A 16,288-nucleotide genomic window follows, 5' to 3' on the forward strand; every position below is an offset into this window, starting at 1 on the left:
GAAAACCAAGTGACTTAATTCAGCTGTAAGCAAGTTCCCAAAAAGAATACGACGCGATGTCAATGATTCACTCTTTAGAACGAATGTGGACATAGTTAATACCTCTCCCAGACCATCAAGATGCCGGCTTCCGTACTTTACTCCAGCGGCTTCTGGCCCAGGGCGGTATGATAGTAAGTGTAAACATGAGATGAGGTCTTCATCAGGTCTTTGCGTACCCCAACCAGAAAAATCTCCACTTCGGAGTGCGTCCAGTCCAATCCTTTCGTCATGGGACGCATCGTGATTCCTTGTAAGCCGTCGTAAAGTATCGCCCGGGTGTAGCTTCCGATAGTCTTCAGCTCTTCATCCTTGGGCCATGCGCCAAGAGGGATCTTTTTGACATTGTGGACCTGACTCACAAAGCCTGCTGCTTTGAGTCTCTCGGGAAGTCTCTCTGCCGAAAGCAGCTCGAAACCCCACGTTGCCATGCCTTCCTCGATGAAGCTGATCATTTTCGCTGGAGAATAGTCGGGGGCCATGGTACCATCATCACAAGCCATTCTCCAGCATAGGTCTTGAAACTCAATCCAGCCACCTGGCTTTAGAACCCTACGATAATCAGGCGTTGTTCTGCAATTTTGATAACAAAGGCGGGACTTACCTGTACGCCTGTGAAAGCACCTTTGGCCAATCTTTGAAGAAAGCCGCCATGTGTCGCATATGAATGTAATCGAACGAATCATCGGGGTAAACCCATTCCACTTCCGCATCATCGACCAGAAAGTGCACGTTTGGAGGTACGAAATCGGGTTGGATAGGACTTAGATCAATGCCAGTGATGTCGGCTTCAGGATAGAGATCGCCCACTGCGACAGTCAGCATCCAAAGATTCCCTCAACGATGGACTATCAGGCAACACTCACTTTCTACAGCCCAAATACCAGTACCGGTACCGATGTCGAGAATCTTTTGCGGATGCTTCAACGGCGCGCTGTGCAAAGCACCTCCGCAAATGTTGACTACCAATGCATGCTTCATGTCCTCACGGTCTTGCTCGAGCTCGTCGTTAGGTACCATATAGCGACCTTCTCGGTACTTGTGATAGCGACGCCGGTTCTCCCAGTTATAGTCTCGGACGCTTGAGGCGAGGGATGTGGAGGTATTGGAGGTGTGGTCTGCGTCGCTAACGTAACCATCCAGCAGAGAGTTGGTGTCTTCCGTACTATCAGCCTCGATCGGCGGGATAGCTGACGTTGCTGCAGTTGTGGGACTTGGAGCAACTGCTTGTGATGATTCCTCAGAGAGCAGTGCTGAGGCTGGCGGTGTGGCCCGATGGTCTGCCATATTTTGATGGAATCAAACCGTGAAGCATTGGACAAGATCCTCTAGGAACCGTCCTTTCGATCTTGAACATAGCTCAGCTGTTCTCAAGCGAAATGAGGGGTAAGGACTAGGGTCTTCGCGAGAAGAAGCGGTGCGGCCAGTATGTAACGTGCTCCGCTTTAGTTCCAACGAACATACAGGACCAACAGCGATACATGCAAAATCTGGTTGGATCATGCCATGGAATTTGAGACTTGACAGGGAAGTGTCCAAAGTATTCGCTCACTTAACCTATCGGAGGTTATTTCAAAAATGGTTAGACCTGAGACGGAGTGATCTCGGAAAGGTAACGGCGAATTTTTGAATGTCGGCCTCTGGCTTGGCCTACGGAATGAAACAGCGAACAGTGTTCGACTTTGCGTGTCCGTTGAGCAACGTTGTATACAATCTGGATTACATGATAGGAATAGAAAGGAGTCATTCATATTGCAGGGCTTACTGTGGACTCACTATTCATTGGTGTTAGTGTAAGTGGATAAGTAGGTGCTCTTATCTCTAGTTGATCCAGGGACATGGAATCCCCTCGACCTCGAGTTGTGACTTTTGTGGCCAATTGGATGAAGCCATTTTCGATCGGACAGACCAATACGAGAAGATGGCCTATTCTTAACTGTTAGGGTGACATGCTGTTCGCAAGCGCTTACTTACCCATATTCTCACCCATACCACATGCGTCTCTTTGACCAATGAAAGCCAGCGCTCACTTTGGCACTGGTGCCGAAGTCCGTTCGGGGTGTACTATATTACCTTGCGATTGCAGCCTGGCCTTGGCTACTTCTCGAGAACCCCCGCGTTCGACGGCATAGGCACAGCGCAATGTCAGAGTCTTTACTCACATACAAAGGCAACTGCCACTGTGGCATCAACCGCTATGAGGTCCAATTGCCCCAATTGCCTTCATTGGTGATCTGTGATTGCACACTCTGCGTGAAGAAGGGCCATATATGGATCTATGACGCCGTCATCAGTCTGAAAACAACGAGAGGATGCACTGCCGACACTTTGACAACTTACAAGTCCTCTCGCGCAGAAGGACTAGAGCACGAAGTAAGTCGATCGCACTATCTTTTCAGGCGCTCTATTCGTTAATAAACGTGGATTTTCAGTTTTGCTCGACCTGTGGGACAGGACTGTTTGGAACGCATGCATCGGGAGCCCAGGCGGGGAAAAGAGGCATCAACTTTCGTGTTCTTGTGTCTGATGTGAAAGGAATCTTCATCAGGGGACGGGAGGTGATTGCTTTGGATTCTTCGGGCGGTAAGGAGCCTTATCCAGGGGCTTTAAGGTATGTTGCCGGTCATGCAAATCCTGTCAGTTGATCTAATTAAATATCGCCTTAGTTTCGTCAAGAACGCATCTCCACCTAAGGCCGCTGAGCTACACGAACCCTTGCACAGTGTACCCGGAGATAATCTCAAGTGTTATGAGGGAAGTTGCGAATGCGGTGCCGTGCAGATTGCCGTCACAACGAAACCACTTTATGATGTCGAAATCAAGGAAGATAACTGCAGCATATGCATCCGAGTAAGCCCGAGCCTTCTAATGTCCAATTCAAACTTCAACTGATTTTCTTTTCCCAGAACGGCTTCATAGGTGTTTACCCCCATCAGTCGGAGGTCAGACTGGATGGCAAAGACCAGACTCAGGACTACAAATTCGGCCGTGGGTTCAACGGGTCGCCATTTTGTCGTATATGTGGCGTTCACTGCTTTGGAAACCTATACGGACCGCCTAAAGAGGTTATTGCCAGATTACCCGAAACAAGGCAAGAATTTGTGCGTAGGCAGCTTGAAATACAGCCACTCAACATCCGCGTGCTCGACGGCGTTGAATGGGACATGATCAATATCAAATGGAGCAACGAGGGGACTGCGGGTTACTTGTTGTCAGAATGAGGCTATAAGAAACTTCTTACTATTTAAAGTACTAGCTGTAGAACTCAGGTGTGATGTGAGAGAAACCTGGATGGTACGTCATGTAGTTATCTTTAACTTACTTCACTAAATCAAACTTTCAAGTTGTTGAGATGATAATGCACGGGTTGTAAAATTTTACCAACACAACTATGGGGCCAAGGTAAGTCTAAGCGCTTAGAAACTTCCTCACATAAGTTTGTAATGGTGGCAATCTTGACAGAGACGCGAGAATTGGTCAAGATGACTATGCGTGCTTTCCCCTATCTATCAAGTCAATGATTGGGTGGTCTACTAACATCATCTGAAGAAGTAACCCAATGTACCCCAGTTGGTAGGAAAAGTAGGCATAAAGGCGCATTGAAAGACTCCAGTAAAGTAGACTGCAGCCGCGCTCATCGCGGCATGTCTTGTAGCCTTTCAAGTCGTTTCATTCTAACGCTGCATGCTTCTTATTGACAAATATGTCAACATTTGTAGAATTCTTGCCATTGATATAGCAGCTCAGATTATTGTAAAAATCTCTCGCAAAGCATCGTGTTGAGTTACACTGTCAAGATCATTCAACACAACTTAGCAAGCGTCCATAGGACAAGCGAGACCGCCGGTTCCGTATCTGTCGCTCGAGACGTTTCCCAATTGCAGCGCGGCGCCAATGACACCACCCATTCCCTCTCCAGCAATCATACCGGCGGCGATGGCATATCCGTAAAGCTCGAAGCTCGCAGGCTTCCACTTGCGCCAGACAAAGGCGATTATGGCGCCGAAAAAGGCAGCATTGACGAACACAGGACCTGGAATGACGAATGACAGGGCAATGGCCCCCCAGTTGGGAAGCCATTGTTGGTACTTCTCGCGGGAACCGGTGAGGTAATAGTAGCGGAAGAAAACCTGCAGGATGGAAAAGACACCGAGAACGATAGCAAAGATGCCGGAAGAGAGCGGAATGGGGACATCGGGGCTGGTGACGACCTCGGCAACTGCAGCCCAGGCACTAACAGACGGAACCAGGAAAGGACAGTGATCCAGCTCGGCATTCGTAATACAGGGATAGGCCGAGGTGAACAAGACAAACAATCCGGGTGCGAGCCAAACCGACACGAAAGTGCCTATAGCTTGAGCAATGAACTGTTTCTTGGGTGGCGTACCGAGAAGAAAGCCAGTACGGAAATCGGAGGTAAGGGATGTAGCAACGTCGGCGGCGCCGGCCGCCAAGCCAGCAGAGATGAGGTTAATACGCTGAGCATGTTGAACCGTGTATCCTGCCCCAGTTGTGGTACCGCCAATAACTAGCTGAGCAGCCTTTGCCGCAGCTGTAAGAGGTGTCTGGTCGGTAACAGCTCCAATCTGGATGGCCAGGAAAGAGAACAAAAAGGCGAGGACGAGGGCCAGAATCGTGACGCCCACGTTGACATGCCATTGAACTCCCATAACAATGCAGGCCAAAACGATAGACGCAAAAAGACCAGTAACCCAGATCCATGTGTTGACTTGTTGGTCAGGCCTGGCAGGGTCCTCGACATGGTCTGCGTCCATCTTCTCTTCTGCCTCGGCATACTTGGCGAAGAACTCGATCCGCTTGTTCCGCTTCATGGCGGTCTGATGGACCGACAAGCAGATGGATTTCCAGCCAGCCTTGAAGCCGTAGTAGATGATCTTCCAATGGACTAGCAACTCTCCCATTGATGAACACACCATGACCATGACCCCGGGCCACAACAGCCAGTATCGCGGGGACGGGGGGCCGCTCCCAACGTTCTTCAGAGACGTGAAACTGTAGTAGCCGTTCCACTTCGGGTCTCCATCGGAAGCATCGAGCCCAATACATTCGCCATAGTGAACGAGAACGGGGCCGATAAGGCCCCAGGCCAAGATACTACCTGCCATCATTGAACAAGCAGAGTTCATTCCGATCAACATTCCTGAGCCAATAAAGGCAGTCGTCCATTCAAAATACCATCCCCAGCTCTCGATGTTCATCGCCCAAGACGTATAACCGCTCCAGATATGGATCCAGGTGAAAACGTGCCAGTCGTAGAGGATTCCAATGGCGTAGTATGATGCGACGCGGTGGCCGATGCAGGCGCAGAAGGCAAAGCCAAGCGCCTTCAGCTTACTAGCAGCTTCTTGGGCTCCTTTTATACCCGCATGCATGGACCTGATTGTCAAGGCGGCCGCGGTCGGGGTGGGAAACATGAGCTTCAGCTCCCGGGCAGTCCGGATGATGAAGAACTTCCGGAGCGGTGTGACAAAGAAGATTCCGAAAAAAGAACAGCAGATGGTCAAGGTAAATATCTTTCCGATGTCGCCGGAAGGCGTGCTGTCCATAAGTCCAAGTCGGTACATGGCGGGGATACCGGCGACAAAGATACCGGCGATACCACCGGCACCGGTGGCCGCCGCTTGTACGATTGAGCTAGTTTACCAAGATCAGCGTCAATATTAGAGTCAGAAAAGAGGGGTTTGATTTACTTCTCTTGGGGTCCGAACGTGCCCCCGATGATAGGGAGATTTGTTTGTGAGAGAAGCTTCAAAAATCCGTATCCGAAAATCGACTACATTGAGAGTCGTTAGCACAGATCCACCACAGCTCGACCAGATGTTTCTCTGTATACTTACACCGAACATCGAAGCAATAAACGTGAAGCCCGTTTTCAACCCAAGATATAGGTTAGATGCGTTGACAAGTGATCCCAGAATGCAACCGATAACGACCGCTCGCACGGTGAGAATGTTTTCTTCATGCGGGATGCTGGGGTCCATCAACAGGGGACGGTAGAGGTCCTCTTCTTTGTGTTCTTCCGTCTCCGGAACCTTTGTATCAACTACGGGTTCGGTCCATTCGCCGCCCATAGCACCTTTTTCATCGGGGTGGACGCGGGCGCTTCCGATGTATGACGGGCGCGCGTCGCCGCTGTCGGCGATCGCGGGCGTGACCTTCTCTTCGGTCATTGCGAGATCTGCTATTGTTAAATGCTCTGATATCGGAGGTCTCGCCCGGTTGTGTAAAGTAAGACTGAGATCCCACGTTGAGAGTGTGCTCGGAACGCAAGATCGTGAGCGAAGGGGTGTATAAAAAGCAGGGTGAGAGACATGGAAACAGCTGATATACATCACCAGTGCTAGCCTACTGTACATGCACCATAATGTATTCCATGGTCACAATCGCTGGATCTGGACATGTCTAGGACCATGAATCCCTGTTATCGCAGGTTCCATTGTCTGGCTTGAGTAAAGGGTATGCCATGGTCCTGCGATCCATATTGGCTAGAACATCGAACGAGCCCCGCTCTCCAAAGATACGACATGATCTATCTGACCCTCCATTTCCGTAGGGGTGTGGTACGGCTCGTACGGTGGAGGGTAGATGGGCCTTGGTGGAACATTTGTTTGGTGAATAGACAGAGAGCAGGCCATCTAGCGTCAAATTGTCTCTAAATCAGCCGAATGTACATGCATGCTTAGTATGGCGAACCAGGGTCTATGTGTTTTTTTCGCGGCTGGGACTACGTTGTGCATCCCTTTTACCTTTCGCGCTGCTCTTATTTTGAAACATGACGGAACTTTTGATGTAAGACTCGCCCGTCCATCGATGCCAAATTAGGGAGGTCACTCGTAACTTGGAATGTTTAAGCTGCAAAGCACACCGTTCTTGGCCCTAGGAAGATAGCAGTGCTCAAAAGCATTCTGAACAATGTCGTCGGGATCGCCAAGTCGGTTGGTTCCGACAGCGCCTTGGTCTCAAGGAACGGGTACCTTTGGCACACAGCCTTCCAAGCACTTTCCAAGAGCCAAGCCCCAGCAATTAGGCTCGAGAAACGAATGCCATAATTTGGGCACAGGGTGGATGCAGCCTTTTCAGTGGACAAAAATACTGGGTGCATGTCAAACAGTAATGATGCCTTGGGCTTCCGATAAACAGCGAATAAGATGACGCTTGATAACCTGCGAGCTCCTCGGCTTTGCAAATGAGTTTGCGATGAGTACGCACGACTATGATAACTCCCAAAGTTCTGGTTGGAGGATCATCTCATGCCACACAAGGTCCCCCGACGTTGGGCCGCAGGATGAGAGACTTCCCTGGCCAATAACCTAGCCGGGGGCCCCTAATAATCGTCCAGGCATCAGGTACTTTTGTGTTTATTGGCCGCAGCTCTCTCCCCTGCCCACCAATGCTGTACCTGTGGTGTCAAGCTAGGGTTGGACAGAAAGGCAGACAGTCCAGCTGTCCGTAGCCTCCAAGGAAAATATTTGGGCCTCTTTCGGCTGGGGATATCAAGCACGAGCCAGTGCGGTAGAATCTTGGAGTCTATCCGGTGTCTAGGCACCGAGAGCTGTCACAAGGCTTGGCTTTCCCTTACCCCGGGTTTTGTTCGAGGCCAGACTTCAATGCCGGTGATCCACAACATTATGGCCGCACGCGTGGTCTTGACACGACACGAGGAACACCTGCAAGTGTGGCTATGAGAACTTCTGATTTTCAGTTCATCGCTAAACAAGAAGCTGCGCGGACCAGCATGGGATTTTGGAAATAAAAGTAATCACAACGCCCTCCTACCTGTAGTTTTTATGACGCACAGCTTGCCATGAGCACGAACTTCTGCATATGGTATTGGCCTCCTAGGTCTAGAGTGCTGACGTCCGTCTGACCCGAAATGAACGGTGGTCAGCAGACGTCTGTGTGTTCCAGCCCGGACATTGGCACGTAATCAGAACGGTATCCTGCACTACCTTTCGACGCTATGTCAAACTTGGTATGGTGTTCACCCCTCGCCGCCCCGTTTCTACACAATGTCGGGAACTTTTGATTTTTCTGGGGATCTTTGCGGAGTGCCAAGACCATGAAGGTAGCATACTGTCAAAGTAGCCAGAGTATTTAGCACTACTCGAAGTCACCTCAAAGCAGGGGTGCCTCCACTTCCAAGGACTTCGACACATACATGCACCTTTCCTACGCCCTTCGCGCCCGGACTGAGTAAGCTCTCTGGGTCACGCCGTCAGATCTCGGTATCTATCAACCCTTTCCACTTACCAGTATCCAAAGACTTGGCTCCTGCTGGTGTATTTGCCTTGTCCTTGCGCAACGTTTTATTTCGCCACCGTCTGACGATTGAACAGCATTGGACAATAATTAGGGCCTTTAGAATGTTTTTGTTTGATTTTGTTGGTATATGGGAGCTACGGTGGGATAAGGTGAGTCACGTGACTCACCGCCCACCGGCCCATACTTACTTACTTTCACCTCATCCACTTGACTACTATAACAACCAACAACAATTGACCACCTTTCTCATTACTGGTGATAACACAAGAATCGGGATATCCCCATCAATTGCTTAGTGAAAAACCAACAGATTTGGTACTATGGGGCGCCTACACAACAGATATTGACCAAGTCTGGGAGGTGTACTCATTTGATAGCTCTTTATCCGTTGTGTGACTCTACAGAGATGGAATCCTAAGCGTAATCTGATAAATGAGTATTGCTTGTCCCGTTCAATTTTAACCATTGGCGGCTGCCATGCTTGCCCTACTTTCGCAATGATCGAAGCTTCTCAATGCAACTGTTTCAAGCAGCATCCACCAGCGACAAGTTTCGTAGTATTATCGGATCTACTATTTTCACCTCCGCATTTAGAAATTTTGAAAAGCGTGGACTATTAAGTTGCCTGCTAACTGATGGTCTCTGACATATCCATGAGCATTGGCAATAGCCGTCATCACCATATTTCGTTGGCGACGCGCTGCTCAACAGCACAAAGCTCCGGGTAAAGGGCACACAAACCCCTCACTTCGCTAGTATCTTCACGTCAACATCGCAAATGTCCCACTCGACGTATTATAATTCATCTGCGTCTCTGTATCCTTCTAGAGTGTTTCATTTATCACCCCAGAGAGCAGGACTGTGTCCAATACAACAAACCATGGTGGGACAGCAGGTTCTATTAAGGCGTATGACATCTACCCATATTTCTCTAAAACCATATACGGCTCCATAATCACAGGTTAGTCCTCAACAGTGGAAATTAGGAGACCAATTCAAATGCAGAAGCTACGAAACTTCAAAGACAGCTTACTATTACTTAATTATATCAACATCTAATTGTATGTATCTGAAAAATGATAAGTTGATCCGACAAGAAGATGTATAAATATACCTAAAGATTCAAAGAGACCCAATGATACATGCGGTCTTATCCGCTTTGAAACTTAACCATCAAACAGATAATTACTCTTGTACCAAATGCGATGTCCATACCGTTTTCAAGGCGGGAAGGGATGGTTATACGAGGTTGCCCCTTCATCCAATGCTTACCAAGCGGAAGTAAAGTCAAGAGACACCACTTCTGGGAGACAATTGGAAAATTATCAGAAGTTTATGGAAGATAATCATGTATTTTTAGTAGACACTGTTTATAACCATCGACTATTCGTAAGCATTTTTGCTGTCGAGTAAGAGCGAAACCAGACCATAGAGTATCTAGTTTTCCAGGAAACCATATGAATCTCCAATTTCTATCGCATCGGTTTCTATCCCAGAGCTCTAGGCTGCCTGCTTGCGGCGCCTCCCTTCTCTACCAGAAGGCCTCAGTGGAAGCGGCGGCGGCGGCTGAAGCCCAAGACGTTGCAAAGCCTCCGTGACCGAATCTAAAGAGCTCAAGGTCGTGGTTGATTCCTCGGAACTTCGTGCTTGCAATAGTTCTTTTCCATGACGTCGTCTGATATGGGCAGGGCGGTCACACTTCCGTCGATGTTCGAGCTTCCGTAGTTTCTTATCTGGCAGGCCCGTATTGCACATGCTCGGCGTTGCGTCTTCAAGCGGAGGTGAGCTTGAGGCAGAATCTGCAATGTGTTTGGTGATGGACGATATATCGGGCCTTTGCAATGACGAACATGTCTCGAGAAAGGCCGGCTTTCCATATTTCTTTCGTCGATGGTACTTCTCTGCCACCAGCCCTGCCATGAGGTGTTGTGGCAAGCCCTTTTCTTTCTTAGTTGGCGGAAACCGTTTCCTTGTGTTCGCATCCTCGGGCATAATATTTGACATGTTTGGGGCCACGTCAGTTTGTGAGCGGCCAAGTACAAAACGTTTCAGGGGTGGTGCTTTGGTTTCTTTAGGAGGCGCGGCAGGCGGAACATCAAACTCAATGCCCTCCAAATCGGGACACATGGTTGTTGCCTGAGATGAAGAAGGCCGCAATGTCGACGGGCTTGTCGGGAACTCGATAAGATCTCCAGTGTCGTCTTCTTCATCCAATGGCCTGTTGTCGTTTTCTTTGCAAGCAGGCGTACCCTCCGTCTCTTGCTCAGATATCGAATCTTCCCGCTTGTTTGCAACCGCATATCTTTGTAAAGCACGTCGATAGGTCTTCGTGTTAATTAAATCATGGTCAAAGTCGAATTCCGTGATGCTGAGGACTGAATCTCTGTTTCTGGGAGTCCCAACCCCACTGCCTTCGTCCAAGGAGTTTGGGCTCATTGGCCGGAGGTCTGGATAGTATGCAGCCGGCTCCTTGACGTCTTGTTTCGCTGCATTGAGGGTTGATTGATTTTGTATCAACAGGGCCTTGATGTCCTGGGTAGACCGCCTGGAACAGTATCAGTATCATCACTCGCAGGCCGTTGCATCAAGGGCCGACTTACAGATTCAGCGTCTGGGTCAGAAGCGTCAACGTTGCTTTCTTTCGATCCAATCGACCAAGGAGCCGAGCCATCTCTCCTTCTTTCCATAAAGCCTGTATCTTCGCTTTCCAGTCGCTGCGGAGGAAAAGATTTTCATACTCCTTGCTGATCGATAAAAGCGTCGCATGGCAGCCGTTGACAGCGATTGCGAAGACGTCTTCCAATCCCAGCCGCTCAATGGCATCCGGATCTTGGCTCACGACACTCTCAACCTGTCGGAGGGCTATCTGAACAGCGTGAACCTCATCGGCTATGTCGGCAATACTCTGCGGTGCATCTTCGTAGGCGTCGATGGTTTCTTTGATTTTGAAAGATGCCTTTAGTACAGCACCAGCTAAAGATGCCGCAGCGGTAACGATACTGAGTGGATCCATGGTTTTACTTAGATAGGTAAACTGTTCTTAGGAATATCTGGGCATGTTCCTTGGTTTTTGTTCTGTACTCGTAGGCTATCCAAACTCTATTTCATCGGGGTGTACAGGAAGCTGCATTCTTTGAAACCTGAGAATGCGAAGCCGAGGCTTTCAAGGTCGGGTTTCATCACACACGCATCGTCCCCTCATGCAAGGCTTTGACGGCGAAGGTATCTGCCGAGGTATATCTATCGCAGTATACTTCAGTGTCTTGCGTCGGTATTCTTGAATAAACATATTCGCCCTCAAGGGACCATGCACTAAGATCAGCTTCACTTTTTGGCCATTAATCAGACAATGAGCCGACAGTTGGGCCCACCGAGATCAGACTTAAGAACTAAGGTTTTCTCTGGCCCATCACAATGGGTTGGCAATACGCTGGAGGCCAAGGAAGACGAGCAGAAACGTAGTTCTAGAGAATTACAGGTTAAAAATAGGGGTAATTGTTAGCAAAATGTCAGCACCCGATGTCAACCGCCCTCATTTCTGCAGAAGTTCCGGAACCATATTCCGGTGTCTCTGAAGGTCACCAGAAGAAGAAGAAGAAGAAGAAATTGCCCGAAAGGCGGTGTCGTCCTCACTAAACAGGGCTCTGCTAGTTGTTTTGTCAATAATCTGGGCCATCAATTCCCCACGTCCCCTTTCAAGCGTGATGAGGGCTATGAGGAGCTGTGTCGCTTTGACTTTGCCACCGAAATGTACTTTAATGAGTGCCAAGGTGTTCAAATTTGTCGTTTGATCAGACAAACGCAGCACGCGCTGATTCCAGTAAGTGGGTGCAAGTTACTGAATCAGAATGTCTTTCACAGTGCTGTCAAGGTGCCAGTTTCATAGCCAACGTCGGAGCAAAGGCGGAGATGACGCCAAGCCAAACTAAGGCTGAGAGACTGAATCTCAGCTCGGGGATGAGCTGAACAATCCTGGTCCAATTGCGCTGGGAGAAATTGCAACCATCTAAGCTTCGAGAACGCAAACCCCATGCAGTGGCAGTCCCTTCGACGCCATTTGGTATCTAATATTGACTTCCCACAATGTCATCAGGCCTCTCATCACTCAAAGGACAGGTTGAAGAAGCTGCCAAACCACCTGCACCATGCGCCAGAATCTGATCTGTCACCGCTATGTGGGCTGACGAAACCACCAAGTGACCCGAAGCCGTCTCCCTGGCCCGGGAGTCTGGCGGATGAGCGCACAACTACGGATTGCGCCCAGACTCGCCAAAGCTCAGCAGACATTTGCCTAGACCGCCATCCCTGGGCGCATTCCCGTCGTGGCCTTCGTATTTGGCTTGGCGAAGCACTACCCGCCTGCAAGAGCCCGAGTCAAGATTGGATGGCAGCTCCGCACCGCCCCAATGCCCAGGCCAGCTAAGATCCTTGGTGTTGTCCACCAGGACTTTCTACCACGTCATCGTCCTTCTTGGAACATGCCTTTTCCGACTTGTTGGTTGAGCTTCTGGTTTCTGAGTGCCTCTCTTGTTTGCCCATCTTGCCAAGCTCTCCCAAGGGCCTTGATCCTCTTGGTCGTCGGAGACGCTCCCCCTCGGCTCGCCAAGAGATGCGAGAAGGCACAACAAAAGTGGCATGCATGCCACCATCATGTTTCCCCAGATTCACCCCTGAGAACTCTGTTTGAGTTGTGTTGCTCTCGCATCTTCCGGTGTCTTTACTACCTTGATACCTCGAGCGGCGCAGCTTTTCTCGCTGTCGGTCCTACAGTTCCAGCCCAAAACAAACACCAACCCAAATTCACTCACGTACGACTTGGGCCCCGGCGGCAAAACCATTCCGCTTACATCTGCACATCGAATGCTGTCAAGTGTGGCTTTCTGTATTCAACGTGGAATACAATACAAGACTGGCCCGTTGCACAACCTGTTTCTTGGATATTCAGGCCATATTACTGGAATCTTTGCGTCCTCTTTCTCCTGAATCGTTGCCGCACCTGCGCCGACTTTCCGTTCTAGCGGGTCACTCGCCATGTGCTACCGATCGTATACACTCTCAATCAAGTTGTCGCTCGTTTTCTCGAAAGTGGGATTCTAGCCTGGAAGACGGCTTGTACGCCCCCAATCGCTCGCTCAAAATGATGCTGTCTCTTCTTCGGGGCGCTTTGCCTGTGGTGTTGCTGGCCTTCCCCGGTTCTGCAGATGCGGCGTACTCAATCGACACAAGAGGTAGGGAGTCTATTGTAGCCCTCATTCAACGCATATTGTCCAATCTAAGACAAATGTCTAATCCGCGTGTCAACTAACAGAGGACATCATCACAACCGCAAGCACACTCGCATACGACCTCATGAAATTTTATGACGGAAACCAAACGGGGAAGATCCCAGGCATCCTACCAGGACCACCAGACTCGGGCATGGGTGACTACTATTGGTGGCAGGGCGGTGCTATGATGGGGACATATGTCGATTATTGGTATTACACGGGCGACGACAGCTATAACCACGTCATCACGGAGGGGATGTTGCACCAGACCGGAAGCGATCGCGATTATATGCCTAGAAACCACACACTCTCACTTGGCAACGACGACCAGGGCTTCTGGGGCATGACGGCGATGCTAGCCGCCGAGAACAAGTTCCCCAATCCGCCTCAAGACAAGCCGCAATGGCTCGCCCTCGCCCAAGCTGTATGGACAACTCAAGCAGACCCGGAAAGACATGACAGCACTTGCGGTGGCGGGATGCGATGGCAAGTACCCAGAACCAACGTAGGCTATGACTACAAGAACACCATCTCGAACGGCTGCTTCTTTAACATCGGCGCCCGCCTGGCCCGCTACACCGGCAATGATACGTATGCCAGGTACGCAGAGGAGACTTGGGATTGGTTGTGGGCCGTGAACTATATCGACCATGAGAACTGGAGGGTGGGTTTTGATTCGAAATATTGACGCATGATAGTATCCAAATCTAACATTTCCTGCACAGGTGTATGACGGTGGCCACGTTCCTCAGAACTGCACAAACATCTTCAAGGCTACCTTCTCGTACAACATCGGTGTCCTGATGCAGGGCTGTGCATTTCTCGCCAACTATGTGAGTGTCCTGTCGCATGCTTTTTGCATGATGGACCCGCGCAGGGTCTAATTGTCCATACAGACAGGAGAACAAAAGTGGTTCGACCGCACTCAAGCTTTGGCGAACCGCGCTATCGAAGACTTCTTTGCCGATGGTGCCGCCTATGAGATCCCTTGCGAGTTCGAAACCGGACGTTGCTCGCAGGACATGCTGAGCTTTAAGGGATACCTCCACCGCTGGATGACCGTGGTGACACAACTTGTTCCCTCGACCCGTGACCTTATCATGCCTGTCTTGCGCAACTCTACAGCATCAGCTATCCGCCAATGCACAGGTGGTGCGTCAGGGAGGGTCTGCGGTTTCTACTGGACGACAGGCCAGTTCGTCGACCCGGCCATAGACGAGACGAGCGGTGCTGGCGAGGCCATGAACGTGCTAGCAGCGGTGCAGAGCCTCTTGGACGTCGATCCCCCTGCCACGAACGATACGGGTGGCACCTCCAAAGGCGACCCAAATGCCGGCTTAAACTCGAACCCTTTCAAGGAGCACTCGACCGTCACCGCCGGCGATCGTGCCGGCGCTGGTATCCTGACGGTCATTGTTCTCGTCAGTGCCGTGGCTATATGGGGTTGGATGTCAATCCCTCATGCAGAATGGAACGAACCTAAGGGCAAGGAGAAGGAGAAGATGAGCCCGAAAAGTATAGATGCAGGCAACTCACAAGAAAGTGTTACGGTACCAAATGGTACTTTGATCTAAAAGCGTATCAAATACCTACAAGAGCAGAGGAAATGGGAAATCCGTTGAACTAGAAAAGCGCTCGTCCTTATCATATGGGCGGCATTATTTTTTGCATCAAAAGCTTACATCATTTGGGCTTAACATAATCGGAGACATATTTGTTAACTTTCCCTCATTCTGTGTACTGTAGGCTGGCTATATGCTACTGGCCATGCCCTTTGACATGGAGTATCACAATGTCCAGAAGTTCACATGGTTTATACATCATCATAATGAAAGCTTCAATTGTTATCATGATATTAACCCAAGGTATCGCACTTTCGCATACAGTTATCGGCATAACATATGAACCCACGCTGGGCACGCTGGTTGAAAACATAACTCCCACTTTCCCATCAATACTTGTGTCTCCAAACCGAAGAATAAGTCGCAAGCCATCACCCAATTACTTTGTGTAGGTAACATGGTCCGCAGTGTGCGCAGGTGCCATAGGAGATACACCTCCAGTGTTTTGCGCACCATAGCCAGCCTGACCAGGCTGGGCAGTGTGCGCGTAGCCGTAGCCGGTGCCTTGGCCATAGCCATAGCCTTTATTGGGGTTTCCGAAGCCTTCTTGGCCCGGAGCTGGGCCAGCTGGTACATCGGTGCCGCTACGTGATCGGTTGTTGCCGTAGTACTTTTCCATTTCCTGCTGGCGTCTTGCACTCTGTTTCTTGTTGCGACGGAAGACCAGGAAGGCGCAAACAAGCATTAAGGCAATGAAGATGACTGCGCCGATGACAATCGCTGCGATGATGCCTCCACCGATGACTCGCGCCGTCTTGTGAGCCGATTTGGAGGCACTACCAAAGCTGGATGAAGTGGCCCTGGTAACAAGGCCCGCTATCTCGCGGGCAACATTGGCCGTGTTAATGTGTACGGCTGGCATAGTGAGTTGTTTTGTTCGGGTGGTGGGATTGAAGTAGAACGGTGTATTACTGTCGGTATGTATTGTGTAATGAAACTTATCTGAAGTGAAGGTAATGAGCACAATATAATAACGAGGAGAAACGAAGATTGTATAATTTGCTCAAGATGGAAGGGTTTTATCGACAGGCTACCGCCTCGAGCGTGAGGTACGCACAAGAGCGTCATTGCTAGCTC

General features: G+C 49.9%; 6 protein-coding genes across 6 annotated transcripts; 2 read left to right on the top strand and 4 right to left on the bottom strand.

Annotated features, from left to right (window-relative positions):
• Window positions 1-137: 137 nt before the first annotated feature.
• On the bottom strand, window positions 138-1,326 carry LY79DRAFT_669035 (TAM domain methyltransferase; the record flags this gene model as incomplete). The annotated part of the gene is made up of 3 exons (XM_060563592.1): window positions 138-591; window positions 644-848; window positions 906-1,326. 3 exons carry the CDS (start codon window positions 1,324-1,326, stop codon window positions 138-140), a joined length of 1,080 nt encoding a protein of 359 aa, XP_060415079.1.
• An 855-nt stretch (window positions 1,327-2,181) lies between these two features.
• On the top strand, window positions 2,182-3,260 carry LY79DRAFT_579033 (glutathione-dependent formaldehyde-activating enzyme; the record flags this gene model as incomplete). The annotated part of the gene is made up of 4 exons (XM_060559995.1): window positions 2,182-2,412; window positions 2,472-2,650; window positions 2,706-2,889; window positions 2,946-3,260. The coding sequence occupies 4 exons, from the start codon at window positions 2,182-2,184 to the stop codon at window positions 3,258-3,260; spliced, it is 909 nt and encodes a 302-aa protein (XP_060415080.1).
• A 122-nt stretch (window positions 3,261-3,382) lies between these two features.
• LY79DRAFT_171682 (oligopeptide transporter) lies at window positions 3,383-5,928 on the bottom strand. The gene is made up of 2 exons (XM_060551218.1): window positions 5,898-5,928; window positions 3,383-5,833 (listed from the first exon to the last, which is right to left on the bottom strand). Exon 2 carries the CDS (start codon window positions 5,622-5,624, stop codon window positions 3,852-3,854), a length of 1,773 nt encoding a protein of 590 aa, XP_060415081.1. The 5' UTR covers window positions 5,625-5,833; window positions 5,898-5,928; the 3' UTR covers window positions 3,383-3,851.
• A 3,894-nt stretch (window positions 5,929-9,822) lies between these two features.
• LY79DRAFT_513767 (uncharacterized protein) lies at window positions 9,823-11,335 on the bottom strand (the record flags this gene model as incomplete). The annotated part of the gene is made up of 2 exons (XM_060554529.1): window positions 9,823-10,867; window positions 10,923-11,335. The coding sequence occupies 2 exons, from the start codon at window positions 11,333-11,335 to the stop codon at window positions 9,823-9,825; spliced, it is 1,458 nt and encodes a 485-aa protein (XP_060415082.1).
• Window positions 11,336-13,215: 1,880 nt separating this feature from the next.
• LY79DRAFT_605402 (family 76 glycosyl hydrolase) lies at window positions 13,216-15,297 on the top strand. The gene is made up of 4 exons (XM_060561878.1): window positions 13,216-13,550; window positions 13,631-14,253; window positions 14,315-14,422; window positions 14,486-15,297. Exons 1-4 carry the CDS (start codon window positions 13,460-13,462, stop codon window positions 15,161-15,163), a joined length of 1,500 nt encoding a protein of 499 aa, XP_060415083.1. The 5' UTR covers window positions 13,216-13,459; the 3' UTR covers window positions 15,164-15,297.
• A 111-nt stretch (window positions 15,298-15,408) lies between these two features.
• On the bottom strand, window positions 15,409-16,285 carry LY79DRAFT_550997 (uncharacterized protein). The gene has a single exon (XM_060557605.1). The coding sequence runs from the start codon at window positions 16,071-16,073 to the stop codon at window positions 15,591-15,593; it is 483 nt and encodes a 160-aa protein (XP_060415084.1). The 5' UTR covers window positions 16,074-16,285; the 3' UTR covers window positions 15,409-15,590.
• Window positions 16,286-16,288: the final 3 nt, after the last annotated feature.

The sequence above is a fragment of the Colletotrichum navitas genome (genome assembly GCF_030913465.1).
Source record: "Colletotrichum navitas strain CBS 125086 chromosome Unknown LY79scaffold_23, whole genome shotgun sequence".
Lineage (NCBI taxonomy): Eukaryota > Fungi > Ascomycota > Sordariomycetes > Glomerellales > Glomerellaceae > Colletotrichum > Colletotrichum navitas.

Excerpts from the sequence above, each read along its gene's own strand:
- LY79DRAFT_550997 (XM_060557605.1), bottom strand. The coding sequence starts at position 16,073 with ATGCCAGCCGTACACATTAACACGGCCAATGTTGCCCGCGAGATAGCG.
- LY79DRAFT_171682 (XM_060551218.1), bottom strand. The coding sequence starts at position 5,624 with ATGTACCGACTTGGACTTATGGACAGCACGCCTTCCGGCGACATCGGA.
- LY79DRAFT_605402 (XM_060561878.1), top strand. The coding sequence starts at position 13,460 with ATGATGCTGTCTCTTCTTCGGGGCGCTTTGCCTGTGGTGTTGCTGGCC. Across the intron at positions 13,551-13,630 it reads GTACTCAATCGACACAAGAG|AGGACATCATCACAACCGCA; the intron begins GTAGGGAGTCTA and ends GTCAACTAACAG. Across the intron at positions 14,254-14,314 it reads TCGACCATGAGAACTGGAGG|GTGTATGACGGTGGCCACGT; the intron begins GTGGGTTTTGAT and ends TTTCCTGCACAG.